A 13,611-nucleotide genomic window follows, 5' to 3' on the forward strand; every position below is an offset into this window, starting at 1 on the left:
GTTAAAAATGGTTTATTGGACCAAGAAGATTACAAATCTCATCCCACGCTGGTAACCATCAAATTAATTGGACAGGCCAACACTTACAAATGGAGAACCGCACAAAATATCAGGGGACAAACGGCGGGACAACAAATATCAGAATCACAACTAAATAGAGCTAAAAAAAAATGAGGCATAAAGCTTAAAAAAAAAGGAGAAAATATCAAATGTTAGGACAGAATAAATATAAGATTTGACAAAAAAAAGAAAGATGTTATAAAATGTTGTTAAAAGTATAGGCAGCGTTAGGGTTGCATCTCGCAATAAAAACATCTCTTACAGTGCTGATCTGGTTTGCAGACCGTCCCATGATTACAAAGGAGACAAAGTGAGACAAGAAGCAGGTGTGTGTGTGTGTGTGTATGTGTGTCTTCTAATTCAAACAAGACATCATGTGAATCCACTTTCCGAAGATTTGAGAAAGACCAAAGGCACTCTGCTTTTACATCAAATACTTGTGTAAACCAAATTTTGCACCGCGCCACTTGCAGATACAACACAGCAACTGTTTGTTTGTGGTTCAAGTTATGAGTTTGTGATTTGTAACAGGTGTACCAGGTAGGAGCAACTTTCAGTCTCCGCTGTACTGCTCAACAGTACTTCTCATGATTTTGTGTTTTTTTTAAAAATCCATTCTCTTTTAAAACTTTTTTCCAACAGCTTATCAGAAATATTAGTTGGGGCGTTCATGAGAAACACAAACACCAAGTTGAAAGAAAAGCTTTTGTTGGTTTTCTTGAAATGGCGACTCTTTGCTATACTGACTCCTCCCACCACCTTTTTACACTTAAGGTTGAGGTAAATTAAGTACGTACAGTTAAAACACAGTAGTAAGTGTGGTAAGACTGAAAACGGCCCGACAGCAGAATCATCACTGAGAGCTGAATGTACATTTAAAAAGTGACGTACAGACACAAGCAGGAGCGTTTCGTTTGTAGCCGAGTGGTCCCCGCATTCGTCAATTTGACCTCCAGTAGAAACCACTGTGTTCCCCCGTGTCTTTCCTCCTGAGGCTCCAGCTTTAGGCCTTCTCCAGCGCCTTATAGTATTCTTTAAGCACCGCCCAGGCCCTGGGTGCCATGAAGCCGTCGGGAGGATTCTCTCCCTCGCGAGCCATCCGACGCATGCGGGTGCCCGAGATGAAATCGTAGTCTTGATGGCTACGATTAAAGAAAAGAGGCGAGGCGTGAGTGACAGTCAGGTCCATTACAAAGAAGACAACCAGCTTAAAACATCACGCACTCGGGTCGTATCCCACCCAATGAGACGCAATGATTGTTTGTGTTGGAGAATATTAATCTTAGCAAGCTCACTTTCATATGCTGAGCGTTGCTAGCAGCTGTTTATTAGGTGTTCCTCCCAAATCATCTAAATCGGCTTTATAAACTTGCATCTCAGTCACTTTTAATGTTTAGGAATGTGAGAAATTCGGCAGTGTTAGAAGTATAAACAAACTCTTCAAACAGAAAGCCTAAATGATTGTAAGGACGTGAGGAGGTTAAGCGTGAGGAATACATGACGACTCCATTCTTTGAAATAAGCGCTGGGCTCACGTGACGCCGCTCTCTCCCACGTTGAACTCCGGCATGGCCCAAATGAAAGCTCATCGTCGGATTCGTTCACATGTAAAGGGGCCGTCAGACCCCGCTCACGTGATTAAACGTGACTGCGCGTCTTCCTTTATTTGTAGTATTAAAGTCTCAATCTGTGATGTAAATGTAAACAAAGCACAGCCCCATAATGGAAGCCAGCTTGGACTCCAAAAAAATAGGGACTTGTAGGCAACATGTTGAGTTAAATTAGGAATGTTTGCCGATGTCGTTTACATCAAAGTTTTTTAACACGCATGTAAACGTACTAATGGCTAATCTTGGCTCTGTAAGGCGTCTTGTTTGCAGAAATAAAGCACATTTTATGGCCTCTTCCTTAAGCTTATAGTTTAGAGAGCGGAGGCCATTTGGAGCACATCTTGTTGTAGTTTTGAAATATTAAAATTGTGGGTGAGGATCACCTCGCATTTGTGGCGATGGCGTGAGGTGAAGGAGCTGCGAGCAGATTGGAATAGAGAGAAAACATTTCTCATGTAGGCGTCAAATTTGAAACAGCTTGCCGTGATTTGAGCCATTACACTTGAGAAACAGACGCAGAGGGAGATCAGCGGTGATTAGGTTAAGCATCCATATTCGACTTGGCACGATGACAGCGAGCCATTAAGCACGAGAACCGCGGAACGCCAGAAATCTAAGGGTGTGACGACTCGCGTTTCCTCCTGAGCATTAGAAAAACGATGGAATCATAGGGTTAATACGGTTCAATTTACAGATATCACTTGTTGGTTTGACGTTACTTGTTGTAAACCGGCTTTATGGATTGGTTTCAGTGTTTCTTTGCTTTCTACACTCTTAAATGTAGTTATGTCCCACAATGTTGAACAAAAGGAGAGATTCAGTGCGGACCAGTAACGACCTTGAAACAGTTCTTCCTCACCTGGCGCCGGCGTCGTTTTACAGCCAGATGAAGTTCAAGTAGTGAGATTTAAAAACACAATGGTTTTGGCAGCGCTGTTGTCCGTTTTCACTCAACTATGTGCAGGTCTTGATCAACTAAAGTGCTTTGGACTCAATATCATAAATATGCATCATGGAAAACAAAGCAGATCTGGATGATTCTGCCCATATTTAGTCAGACATTCCTCGCCAAACCCCGGCTACAGTTGCGTAACCCGATGGTGGAGAATGCTGAGAGGCGGCCAGGTCGCACGGTTTTGGTTCATCGTGTGCAGCGTCCTTACACACGCTTTAATTAATGTCAGCTCTCTGTAATTGCGGAGCGACTTCAAAGCGTGTAGAAAAAAAACCCACAAAACCTTTAACGCTATAAGAAAGACAAACTGTTCCTGTTATTCTTGGTTTGGCATTTTTTACTGTAAGATAAGAACAGAAGGGGGGAAAAATGGATGACAGGGCTTTTATTTAAACAAAACGAGGTTAATAAATGGTTAATTTAAGACCGTGCAATTCCCCCTGCGGGCTGCTGAGTGTAATTGGCGTAAATGTGAGGCATTACTCTGGACTAAATCTACAAACAAGCGACATAACATGCTGCTGTTTCACATTCAGACCATCAGTGTGTTCCATTATCATAACAAACCACCAAAGACAACAAAGAAGAAGGAATACACAACATGGACAGTCACTTACTTGGCGGGATCGTAGAAGTCCATGGCCCTTTTGACCTTGTTGTAGGCCGCCACCTTGAAGGGTACAATCTCCAAGGTGATGAGGCCCGGCGCCATGGTGAGGACCTTGGCGCCGTGCGAGGGCTCGTACAGGTCCTTACCCGTGGCCGGGTGGGGCATGCCGGCAGGGTCGCGGCCCACGATGTAGAAGTTGGCCCCGGCGACCATTCGAGCCCTGCAGTGCCACTGAACCTGCGGACGGAGGAGGAAGAAGAGGAGGAGGAGGATGAAGATGGGGGGGGAGAAACGGCGGGAAAGACTTGCGCGTTGATTCCGTAGCGGTTTAAAAAGACGGTACGGCTACGGAGCGTCAGTGATTCATACCCTGCTGCAGCTTTCTATGTAATCTAAACGACTGGGGAGCTAAATTTAAAAGTCTGTAGCTTCGATTCACTTTCTTCCACTCCCGAGCTCCGAGTTCCTCTGCAGGAGTTGAAACAGCTGCAGCCTTTTGGGAATCTGCAGTCATCACCAGCATTCAGGCTCTTTTTCTGTTTCTCATTACCAGTAATTGCTAACACTCCACATTACTGCTTTACAATTACTGATACCGCTATTAGAATAATGTTCTCACTGGTGTAGTTTATGTGTTTTAGGATTTAGGATTTTTAGATTAGATTTAGGGGGGGGGGGGGGGGGGGGGGTCGGTTGCAGCTGATGATGGAAGTAGCGATCTCTCAGTGTGTTACTCAACATCCTGGCTAAGATGAGTGCTGGCTGGCTGCACTAAGTGGAAAAGTTGGTTGTATAATCTGGGGCGTTAGGAAGGCTGAAGATGGCTGTGGATTTAACCGGTAAACAAGGTCAGAGCTGTGGCGTCCAGGCCGGGGGCCCGAGCGCCGAGGCCGCCTGAATCCACCGCTCGCCGTTACAGATTGAATTCATTCTTTGCCAAACATTCATCGGCCTCCAGTCTGCTCTTGATACATTTGCCATCAACTTCACATAATCATGAGTGAATGATTCAAAGACTGGACTCGCGGCGACGCGGCATTGCGCTCTGCGACAAGGAGAACTTTATGTCGGGCATGGAAACACTAAACAGTTCCTCCCGGCGATGCTATAGTGGCTTTGGAGCCGTGGTTCTCAAGGCTGCAACATTACTCCCACAGTACAGCAGACAGGGTAGATGACACTCCTCCTCCTCCTCCTCCTCCTCCTCCTCCTCCTCCTCCTTAGCCTGTCTGCTGTTATTGGTTCCCGTCCGTTTAAAAGAAACATGTTTGTTTTGGTTTGTGTGAGATATTTCATGCATGTAACAACAAAGACAACACCAACTTGATAATCATTACCTCAGTCGGTCCTGCATACATCATGGGTGATGGAAAGATGGCCACGATGGTGGACTCTGGATTGAGGACGCCCTCCTCCAGCACGGCGGCGTGCTGTTTCATTCTCCAGCTGAGCGGCACGTCGTCGTCCTTGGTCCATCCTCCCAGTGGGTGGAGCAGCAGCACGGGCCGGCGGTAGCCTCGCTCGATGAGCCGCTTGTGGGTGTCCTGCATCAGGAGAGCGTGGCCGTTGTGCACTGGGTTGCGGAGCTGAAAGGCAAACACGGCATCTGCACGGAGAGAGAGTGAGTGAGAGAGAGAGAGAGAGAGAGAGAGAGGGAGGGGTGTCTGTTAAACTCTGACCAAATCTAGTCAGCCATGCTTTTGCTGTACCAAGACAGAAAGACAGAAAGGCCACAATCTGCCCAGAGATGATCAAGCAGCTTCAACATCCGCCACTGGAACCACAAACCGTACGTGCCCTCAGTTGAATATTTCGAAATCTCAGACTGACTTCCCTTCTTTCTAAAGTCCTTCTCTTCCAAAGTCAAGTGGAGTGCTAGTCTCCTTTAAAGAGCTTTCAACAGTAGAACTCAACCTCTGCTCTATCATCTCCATCATCTCTCTGAGTCCTTCAAAATCCAATTTATTGCTTGAAGTTTGTTTAAAAGAAAAGTTCAGATGTCCTTATCAAAGCCCCTGCGGCACTCCAGAGCCACACCTGCATTCATTTCTTTGAACTTCTGTTTGAGCTCGGTGGGTGTGAGTCGGTACTTGTCCAGCCCGTCGTTCCAGTAGATCTTGTCCAGAACTTGCAGGTCTCCACCAACCAGCCAATCTCCACTTTCCATCACCATCTGAAAATAGGAGGAAGGACGACATGACAACGACAGCTCAAACACACTCCAGACATGAGACACTGCGGTCCGCAAAAATCATCAGAACCGTGCTGGAATAAAGCTCTCAGTTATTACACATTTACACCGGGGACACGTGGGGCAAAGCGCTGGCATGTCTGCTCCCTCACACAGGCCACATCTACTTTAGAGTTTCAATAACAGAGCGCAGAGACAAAATCCGATTGTATTCCACAATAAAAACCCGGCGATGAGCTCATGACCGCATTGTGGAGAATTTCCCCCCGCATGCTTTATTCGAATAAAGTCACCAAAGTGCTCAGGATCCAGGAAAAAGCAGCTATTGTTTCCGGCAATATCTTTCTCCCTGCCTCTCGTGGCGTTTATGAGACCGTCGCTAGAGTTACTGAACACACAAGGCCTGTGCAGCGTTAACGTGATACAGAGTGACAATCCTCTACAAGCCCGGCAATAAAGAAAGAACAACACCGGCGCCGAGTTACACGGAACCCTGAAGGCCACAGATGAAACCTCAAACGTGTCGTCATTAGGAAAAGCTGATCTGGAAGTTGCGATAAAAAAGGAAAAATCCTGCCTGTGGCTTTGATTTTTTTTTAGACGTGTCATTTATCATGTGAAGGACTCTAATGTCCATACTTTTCAGTTTAATCTGGCAAACTAACCCTTAACTATTCAAACATACTGTAAGTCAGTGTTACAAATCCAGATTGTGTCGGCTTGATGTGAGACACGCTCTCATTTGTCCCGTTTCTCTAACGTGGGCCTAATAATAGTCATGAAAGAAGCTCGACAGTCTTACTTTCTTAGCGAGATCGACAGCGCAGACGAGATGGAATTTATTTTCTTAACGTAAGCCGGGGCGTTGAAAATACGACGTGGGGTCAGAATCGATAAAGCGCCAGGAAGCGGCCGAGACGTACACATGTGCTCTGTTTAACCCATTACACACACACAGGCCCCTCCGCTTCACGTAAGACCCTGGCTAAATAAACACTCGCTACACCGTCGTTTCCGATGAAGGGGGGCCTTGTCCCGCTGACAGACAGGTAAACAGGAAAAAGTGGATTAGCTGTGTGTAATGTGGAGCGGCTCGTTCCTGGTGGGAGAGACGACATAAAAAGTTGTAGCCGGCAACACGGAGGTGCGCTGACAGACTGGCTCCAGCATGGGGGGGTGGGTTAAACACACACACTTGTGTATACACGCACACACTCCTAATGAGTGACACCTTAATCAACTCAAGCTGAGCACATTGGCAGTGTGACAGGTTAGAGTGGATAAAGGATGATAGCTAAGGTCGCGTCACGCCAGCCACTCAGCAGACGAGCATCAGGTCCCGTCTGTGTCTATTACATGTTAAAATGTGTTCACCAGACACACACACATTTGGTCGTGAATACAAAGAAGGTACGATACAAAACTAAAGCTCAAATCAAGCGGCTGCAAAATGTTCAGACAGCTGACGATTGGAGCATTAGAACCAGAAGTAAAGAGACTGAGAGTGAGTGACAGATGTTCAGCCTGAGCCCTGGCTGTTAAAATAACTGGAGCCCAAGACGGCGAATATCACCTTTTTCATTAACCGCTTCGAATCTACGAGTGTGTGGCCCGACTGCCCTAATGCTAGAGAACGATGGGATTCGATATGAAGCAGAGAATCAAATTTCATGAGCCTCAACCGGGCTGCAGAGGGTTTTTAAACTGTCGCCTCTCGGTCTGTGACGGCAGACGGTAGATTCTCCTTTTCCGGGTGCGGAGTCAGGCCACTTCAGCAGGCCGTGCGGGATCATTTCAGGGCATTATCTCACTACTAAATCCACCTGAGCCTCACAGCGGGCCCACTGGGGCAGATGGAAACATTTGTAGAGGGGCGTGTGAGCAGGAAGGTGGAAGCTAGCGAGGATTCCGCAGCCAGCTGAGCGGAGTCGTGCAGCTACGGTACAAATTTCAAACACATTTGGCGAGACTCAGCATCCAAATATAACACCTGCAACAATGAGGCTGGACCAAAGGGATCAAGTGATTACACTGGGCGCCCGGACAGACTGTGAGAAAAGCAGCACTCCTCCTATTCAGTCTTTCCGTACGCCACAGATCTGTCTTCTATCAACACAAAATCCAGAGAGGCAGTTTCCTTTCGCGTGGAGCGTGTGTTTATCAACCAGCGCACAGAGACAGACTCTCTGGAGCTCAGGCAGATGCTTCGTTATATATATATATAACCTTTCCAAAATATGAGCCCCTAGTCTAAATTCAGTTTGCAGGGAACAGACTGCTTGGCTACCGCGATGCCCGTCGAGTCCCGTCCAAGTTATTCCAGCCCCTGACCTTGATGTAGGGATGGTCCTTGCACGTGGTTCCCCACTGGCGAGCGCAGCGCTCCTCTTTGCGATGCTCGTAGAACTCCGGGTTGCGCAGGATGGCCACTCGTCTGCCCTCGTAGACCAGAGCGATGGCCGTCACGCCGTCCAAGCGCTCTTTATCGGCGGCGGACAACGGCAGCACCACAGGCACCGACAGGTTGATCACGCCACCTAAGACCAGAAAGTGACAATTCATTAAGAACAGATGTCTTATTGAAGCAGAACACGAATACCGTGTGTATTACCATCAACGCAGCTCTGTATTAGGAAGAGATGAAGCACTGAAGAGGATCCCCGGGTCCTCTAGGAGATCCTGGAAGCAAAGCTGGATTGTGACCCCCCCCCCCCAGCCCCCTCCTATTTTATGATTGAAGACTTTAGGGGCTGCTTAATGCTGGCTTGTTCACTTTGCCATGCAGTCTGACAACTAGTAAGAGAACAGCACGCTTTTCACATCGCATCAGATCAAACAGTACTGAGGTAGCAGGGGGACGCTGGCTGCTGCTGCCCCCCCCACCTCACACACACACACTCTCTGGTCCTCTCTGTGCTAGTGTGGCGCCTACAGCTGCTTCCAATAAAAACACACCGAATACTTTGTAAAGTCCGAGCGACGAAGGACTCAAAACTTCTACGATTAGTGGAAAAAGGGCCGGCTTCTACTTCCCGAATCCGGCTTTACAGGACGCCTGATCAATCCTTTTATTCGCTGCGATATCTTTTGTTTCTTCGTCAATTCCTGGAAGGAAGTTAGGACGGACAAATAGTGGTGTGTGGTGTCAATCAATACGGGAGCCTCTTCTTGTGTGTCCCTCTCCCCCAGGACAAACAGAGGAAAGTGGAGTCAAGACTTTGCACATCAACATATATTTCTGCTTCTGTCCAGCCAGTTCAAATTCTCTGGCTGTGGAACTTTCTGGGCCCGGAGGATTGGCTGACACTTTAAGCAGCACAGGATCTTTCTCCCAACTAGTAAGAATTTGATCGTTTTCTCCTTCACCGAGGACAGCAGTCTGTAATGTAAACCTGTCAAAATGTGCAAATGGAACACAGACTACATTATATGTGTCGTATTCTTTTATGTATTTTTGCGTTTTACTCGGTGGGCCGAAACAAAACGTTGGCAGCCAAACACACGGCTGAAGGATGGGTGGTGATGTGTGTCATAAAAGTTAAAAGGACGTTTTTCTTAGAAATTCAAACAAAACGTTGTAAATTGCTGCAATTAGGCAGAGACACTCTACTCCACTCTCGGTGTAAATCTTTTGTGTGTTTTCCACACGTGTCAAAAGTCCCCAGCATGTCTGAGCACCGATATGATTGAAAATACCCATTAAAATCAATTAAACTTTTGGTTTACGATCCATTTTCACATGTCAAGTTTTAGTATCACATCTTTTTTTGCAGCTTTTGTGCAAATGATATCATTCTTGTTTTTTATAAACTGTGTAAATCATTATTTCACTGCAAAAGTTATGGCGATATTATAAACTTTGAACCTGCCTGCTTCTATGATATCAAACTTAACAATAAAGTGCTTACCAACCTGACATTTGCCTTAAACAATTGGTCTTAGAATTATGTTTCCCCAAAGAGAAGCATCATAGTTTTAAGACAGAATGTAAGAGTTTTAGATTCAGACAGGATCATACCATCTAGTAAACAGTCGAAATGAAGGCACTGCAAGAATTCCCTCTCCCTCATGAAGCCGTTCAGAGGGGTCGCCCAGCCCTCAGCCAGCACCTGCACCCACTGCATGTCCACCTACACAACCAGCAACACACACACGCAAATACAAACAGAATTAATAATCAGCACTCGTCATATACCGTTTGTGTGTCACATTCAAAAGATGCAGGTAAATACATGAGTGGGTAGAAGACACAGTGTAATGTGGAGGCTTAATCAGAACTTCAGCAGCACCTTCCCAATCTGTACAGCAGGGAGGGTCTCAGCATCGGCCTTAGCCAGGTCCAGCTTGTTCTCCTGAACATACAACTCTTTAACTTCATAAGAAGCATCAACTGGAACGATATCCTGAAGAAAAACAATATTGCCAACATAATCAAGATAACATTAGAAAATGTGCTGCGCAGCTTTGGCAAAGGTTTGCTGGTTGATAAAGTACGGATTCACAATGGACAACATACTGTAGGCAAAAGTCATGATCCATAAAAAATGAGGATCCACTGCCCCCAAGTGGTGAACAGAAGAATGACAGCATAGTCTTCCAGCAGTCTAGGGGACAAAGCCTCAAAAACTGATTTGAAGGGTGTCGTACTGGTGTGTACACCTGTGAGTGTTTCTTCCCCTCACCCTCTCCTGAAGCAGGTCAATAAGCTGTTGTATGCACTCATTCACACTGCAGGAGTCCGTCTTCAGCACCAGCTCTGGGGCCTCGGGCTTCTCATACTCCGAATCAATGCCAGTGAAACCTGATCAAATAAAGACAATTAAATCCAAAGTTCGGGGTCTATCCTCTGTGTCAAACACACACGTCAACCAACCAGGGCTAAGAGTTGTTTGAGGAGTGGGAGCTCAGACGAGCAGCTGTCAAATCATGAAAACAGCTGCACAAAACAGAACCCTCATACTGTGAAATACAAGTTCCTAAACTTGAGCATCCAAACGAATTAGACTAAGAGAAAAGAGGGATTTGCTGCAATGATGGCCAAGTTAAATAGAAGATTGGAGGAGGGGGCAAACATTTCTTGGACATAAATAAGAGGAGCTGTCCAGCACTTCAGTCAAATTGAATCCCTGCAACTAACCAACATGACAACACATATTTAAATCTCCATCATTTAGCTATTTAATCTAACCCACAATTGTTGCCAAAACAAATATTCAATTCTCTTAAATCCCCCCTTGATAAATGTGCAGGTGATTCCATTTAAAACAAATAACTTGAATTACAGCGAGACTGAAACCTATTAGAGGAAACTGAATCTGTGACTCTGTTGTAGACGTGTTAGCCGTCTGGAACAGGTTAAGAAAGATGACTCAACTCAGGACTGAAGAGAGGTTCAGCTCTTAAGGCTGAAGAACCCTTACACCACAATGTGATCAAGAGATAAGAAACACTTCCTCTAATGTGAACAGAGATGAATTAGTCATCATCGCTTCATTTGACATACTCTATATTACAGACTAACAAAGAGTTCAAAGGGGGAAAGATTGTATTGATAGCAGAAGTCAGACTGCTGAAACTTTAAATCTTTGCTAGCCAAAGAATGGCTTTGAACTTGTACTTACTGTGCAATAGGTCATGTCCAGAAAACTGATGATGACATACAGAGTAGATAACAAAGGGAAGGACCTGCATCTGATGTAATGTTCAGGTAAACAATATGAAAGCATACCTCTGATCTCCCCGGCCCTGGCTCTCTTGTACAGTCCCTTTACGTCCCTCTGCTCACACACGTCCAGCGGAGCGTCCACGAACACCTCAAAGAAGGGCAGGCTGGCAGCCTCGTGGATCTTCCTGGCATTGAGGCGATCCTGGCAGACGACAAACAAAACACGTGAGTGAGACACAGACGTGACCGCACCGACAAGAGGAGGTTTTAAAACGCGGCTATTGCATATTCAGAAACGCTTCATCTCAGAACTCCTGCTGCTGCATCATCAATTTCTGCAGGATGATCACAATCAGTAAAGTCAGAATGATGAATCTTCTTCTTTTTCTGATAACGGAAGTGAATATACAGTTGAGCACAGAGAGACAAAGGGATCAGAGATGTTGCTAAAGGGTTAAAGGTGGGTTCCACTATGTTTACACATCAAATTCATTTTATTGGCCATGGGAAGCAAGACTCTGCATGTTAAAGCAGCCAGCTGCACAGCAGGCAGTATATAACAGGCACATGGGAGTCTCCCGGGACAGAATCATGCCATTACCACCATGATCCACCCTGCGTGTGGTTCAGCCACCCAGAAGAGTTACGAGTATGTGAAACCAGGCTGGTTGGTAAACACTGCGGGCTTTTCATACACAACTAAATCAAGTGTGATGTTGTTTCAGCAATGTCAAACATCATGTTCCGCTATACACACTGCTGCTAGAAGTGTATAGTGGCTGTTGTGGCTTTAGAGGGTGACAAGAGTGACTTTGTGTTTCTAGTGAAGGCTTCGTGTTTCTCTCCCTCGTCTCTGTATTGCATGCTACTTCCTAATGCATGACTCTTTGTGTGTAGTGCTTTGCATGCCTTTCCTGTACCTTTGTACAGAAAAGGCACAATTTTCCTGATCTTGTGGGTCTGTAAAGCCCTTTGGCTATACAAATAAAATAGACTTGACATGTTTGCAAACTAAAGCCACTCCTCTGGCCTTTTCACATTATGCACTAAACCTATACACACGACTTTCCTGCTATAGCACGTCACAAGTGACTTAGGAGAGGCACTTCACAGTTCTGCACAACACTAGAATGCTGTTCATTTGTTTCCAACCTAGAGTAGAACATTAAATAAACACCCCCCACAGGTAACTCCTGCTAATAACTGAATGATGCTAAATGATGATTGTGTGACTCTGCTCTCATCCCTTTCTCACTGTCAAGCTCTGACTCTTCCTCACTCACCCTGCTGTACGGGGAGATGAAGCTGGCGAGGCAGACTAGCCCCGCATCAGCAAAAAGACGGGCCACCTCAGCAATGCGCCTAATGTTTTCTTCTCGGTCCTCCGGGCTGAAACCCAGGTTCTTGTTCAGCCCTTGACGGATGTTGTCGCCATCCAAGGTGTAACATGGGATCCCGTGACACACCAGGTACTCCTCCAGAGCCATGCTCACCGTGGTCTTACCTGCTCCAGACAAACCTAGTAGGAAAGTAGGAAAACACATTATTGAGCATCATTAGAATGACAAAATATAGACGAATGGAGACCTTTAGAAGCAAAAGCATACCAGACAACCAAACAGTACATCCTCTGAATCCTCCTCTTGTGCCCACGACCTGGCCTCGCTTGTTTCGGCTGACGTGGTGGGCTTGATAGGTCACGTTGGTGGCTCGTTGCATTCCCTAAAATAATCAACACTTACTGTCAATTCAAGCAATGAGCTGCTGAAATGATGATGTAACAATAACAATGGTATAACACTGTAAATCAAGCTGTACACATTGGCAAAACAGTTATAGCTGGCAACATAGGAAGGAGGAAAATAACACGTCGTTTATTTTGAGTTAAGAGGTTTTGCATATCCTGTGAATATCTTAATAACAAGCAATTATGAGATTTTACATTGAATCTCTTGATGTAGCTTTTCTTCATTCATTTTGGGAGGGGCAGCTTTTAGTCATCAGCGTCTGCCTCGTGCTTGTTACCGTGTATGACTGTACTTTCTTTAAAAAACAAGACTATTATAAAGGAACATATCGTCCCTTTACACGACTTAGCTAACACTGGCGCTACAACCATACATTAGCTTGTTTAGCTTGTTTAGCTCGTCGTTTCACTGCGTTAGTCGGGGCTTTAAACGACGAGCTTCCGCATGTAAAACGTTAAATATCCAATATTTGTGGTCGGAACATCTGTTAGCTCGCCGGCTGGTAGGTGTGGGGGTGGGCAGACGTGGCAATACCGATGTCGTGAATACAATTTGGCAACCCAAACTCACCCAGTTCTGAGCGGCGTTGCCGAGCTTCTGTTTCTTGTTTGAGTTGCCGTAAGTCTCCATGTCTGGCAGCAGTCAGCGGCGTGCGGAACCGACTACCTCGACTTCTAAACGCCAGAAATACAGATACGAGCTGAGCTATGTGCTACAGGTATCGTTAGTTTGCGGCTCAGGTATGATACCCGCTGTGAATGGGGCAGCAAGA

General features: G+C 45.9%; 1 protein-coding gene across 1 annotated transcript; it reads right to left on the bottom strand.

Annotated features, from left to right (window-relative positions):
- Positions 1-622: 622 nt before the first annotated feature.
- Positions 623-13,611, bottom strand: papss1 (3'-phosphoadenosine 5'-phosphosulfate synthase 1). Its single transcript, XM_076147970.1, has 12 exons — positions 13,410-13,611; positions 12,699-12,813; positions 12,375-12,610; positions 11,155-11,293; positions 10,109-10,227; positions 9,716-9,829; positions 9,445-9,556; positions 7,758-7,963; positions 5,273-5,408; positions 4,573-4,841; positions 3,243-3,472; positions 623-1,202 (listed from the first exon to the last, which is right to left on the bottom strand). Exons 1-12 carry the CDS (start codon positions 13,467-13,469, stop codon positions 1,064-1,066), a joined length of 1,875 nt encoding a protein of 624 aa, XP_076004085.1. The 5' UTR covers positions 13,470-13,611; the 3' UTR covers positions 623-1,063.

This window comes from Genypterus blacodes, unplaced genomic scaffold (genome assembly GCF_046128005.1).
Source record: "Genypterus blacodes isolate CSIRO-AG114 ecotype Tasmania unplaced genomic scaffold, CSIRO-AGI_Gbla_v1 ptg000039l_1, whole genome shotgun sequence".
Taxonomy (NCBI): Eukaryota; Metazoa; Chordata; class Actinopteri; order Ophidiiformes; family Ophidiidae; genus Genypterus; species Genypterus blacodes.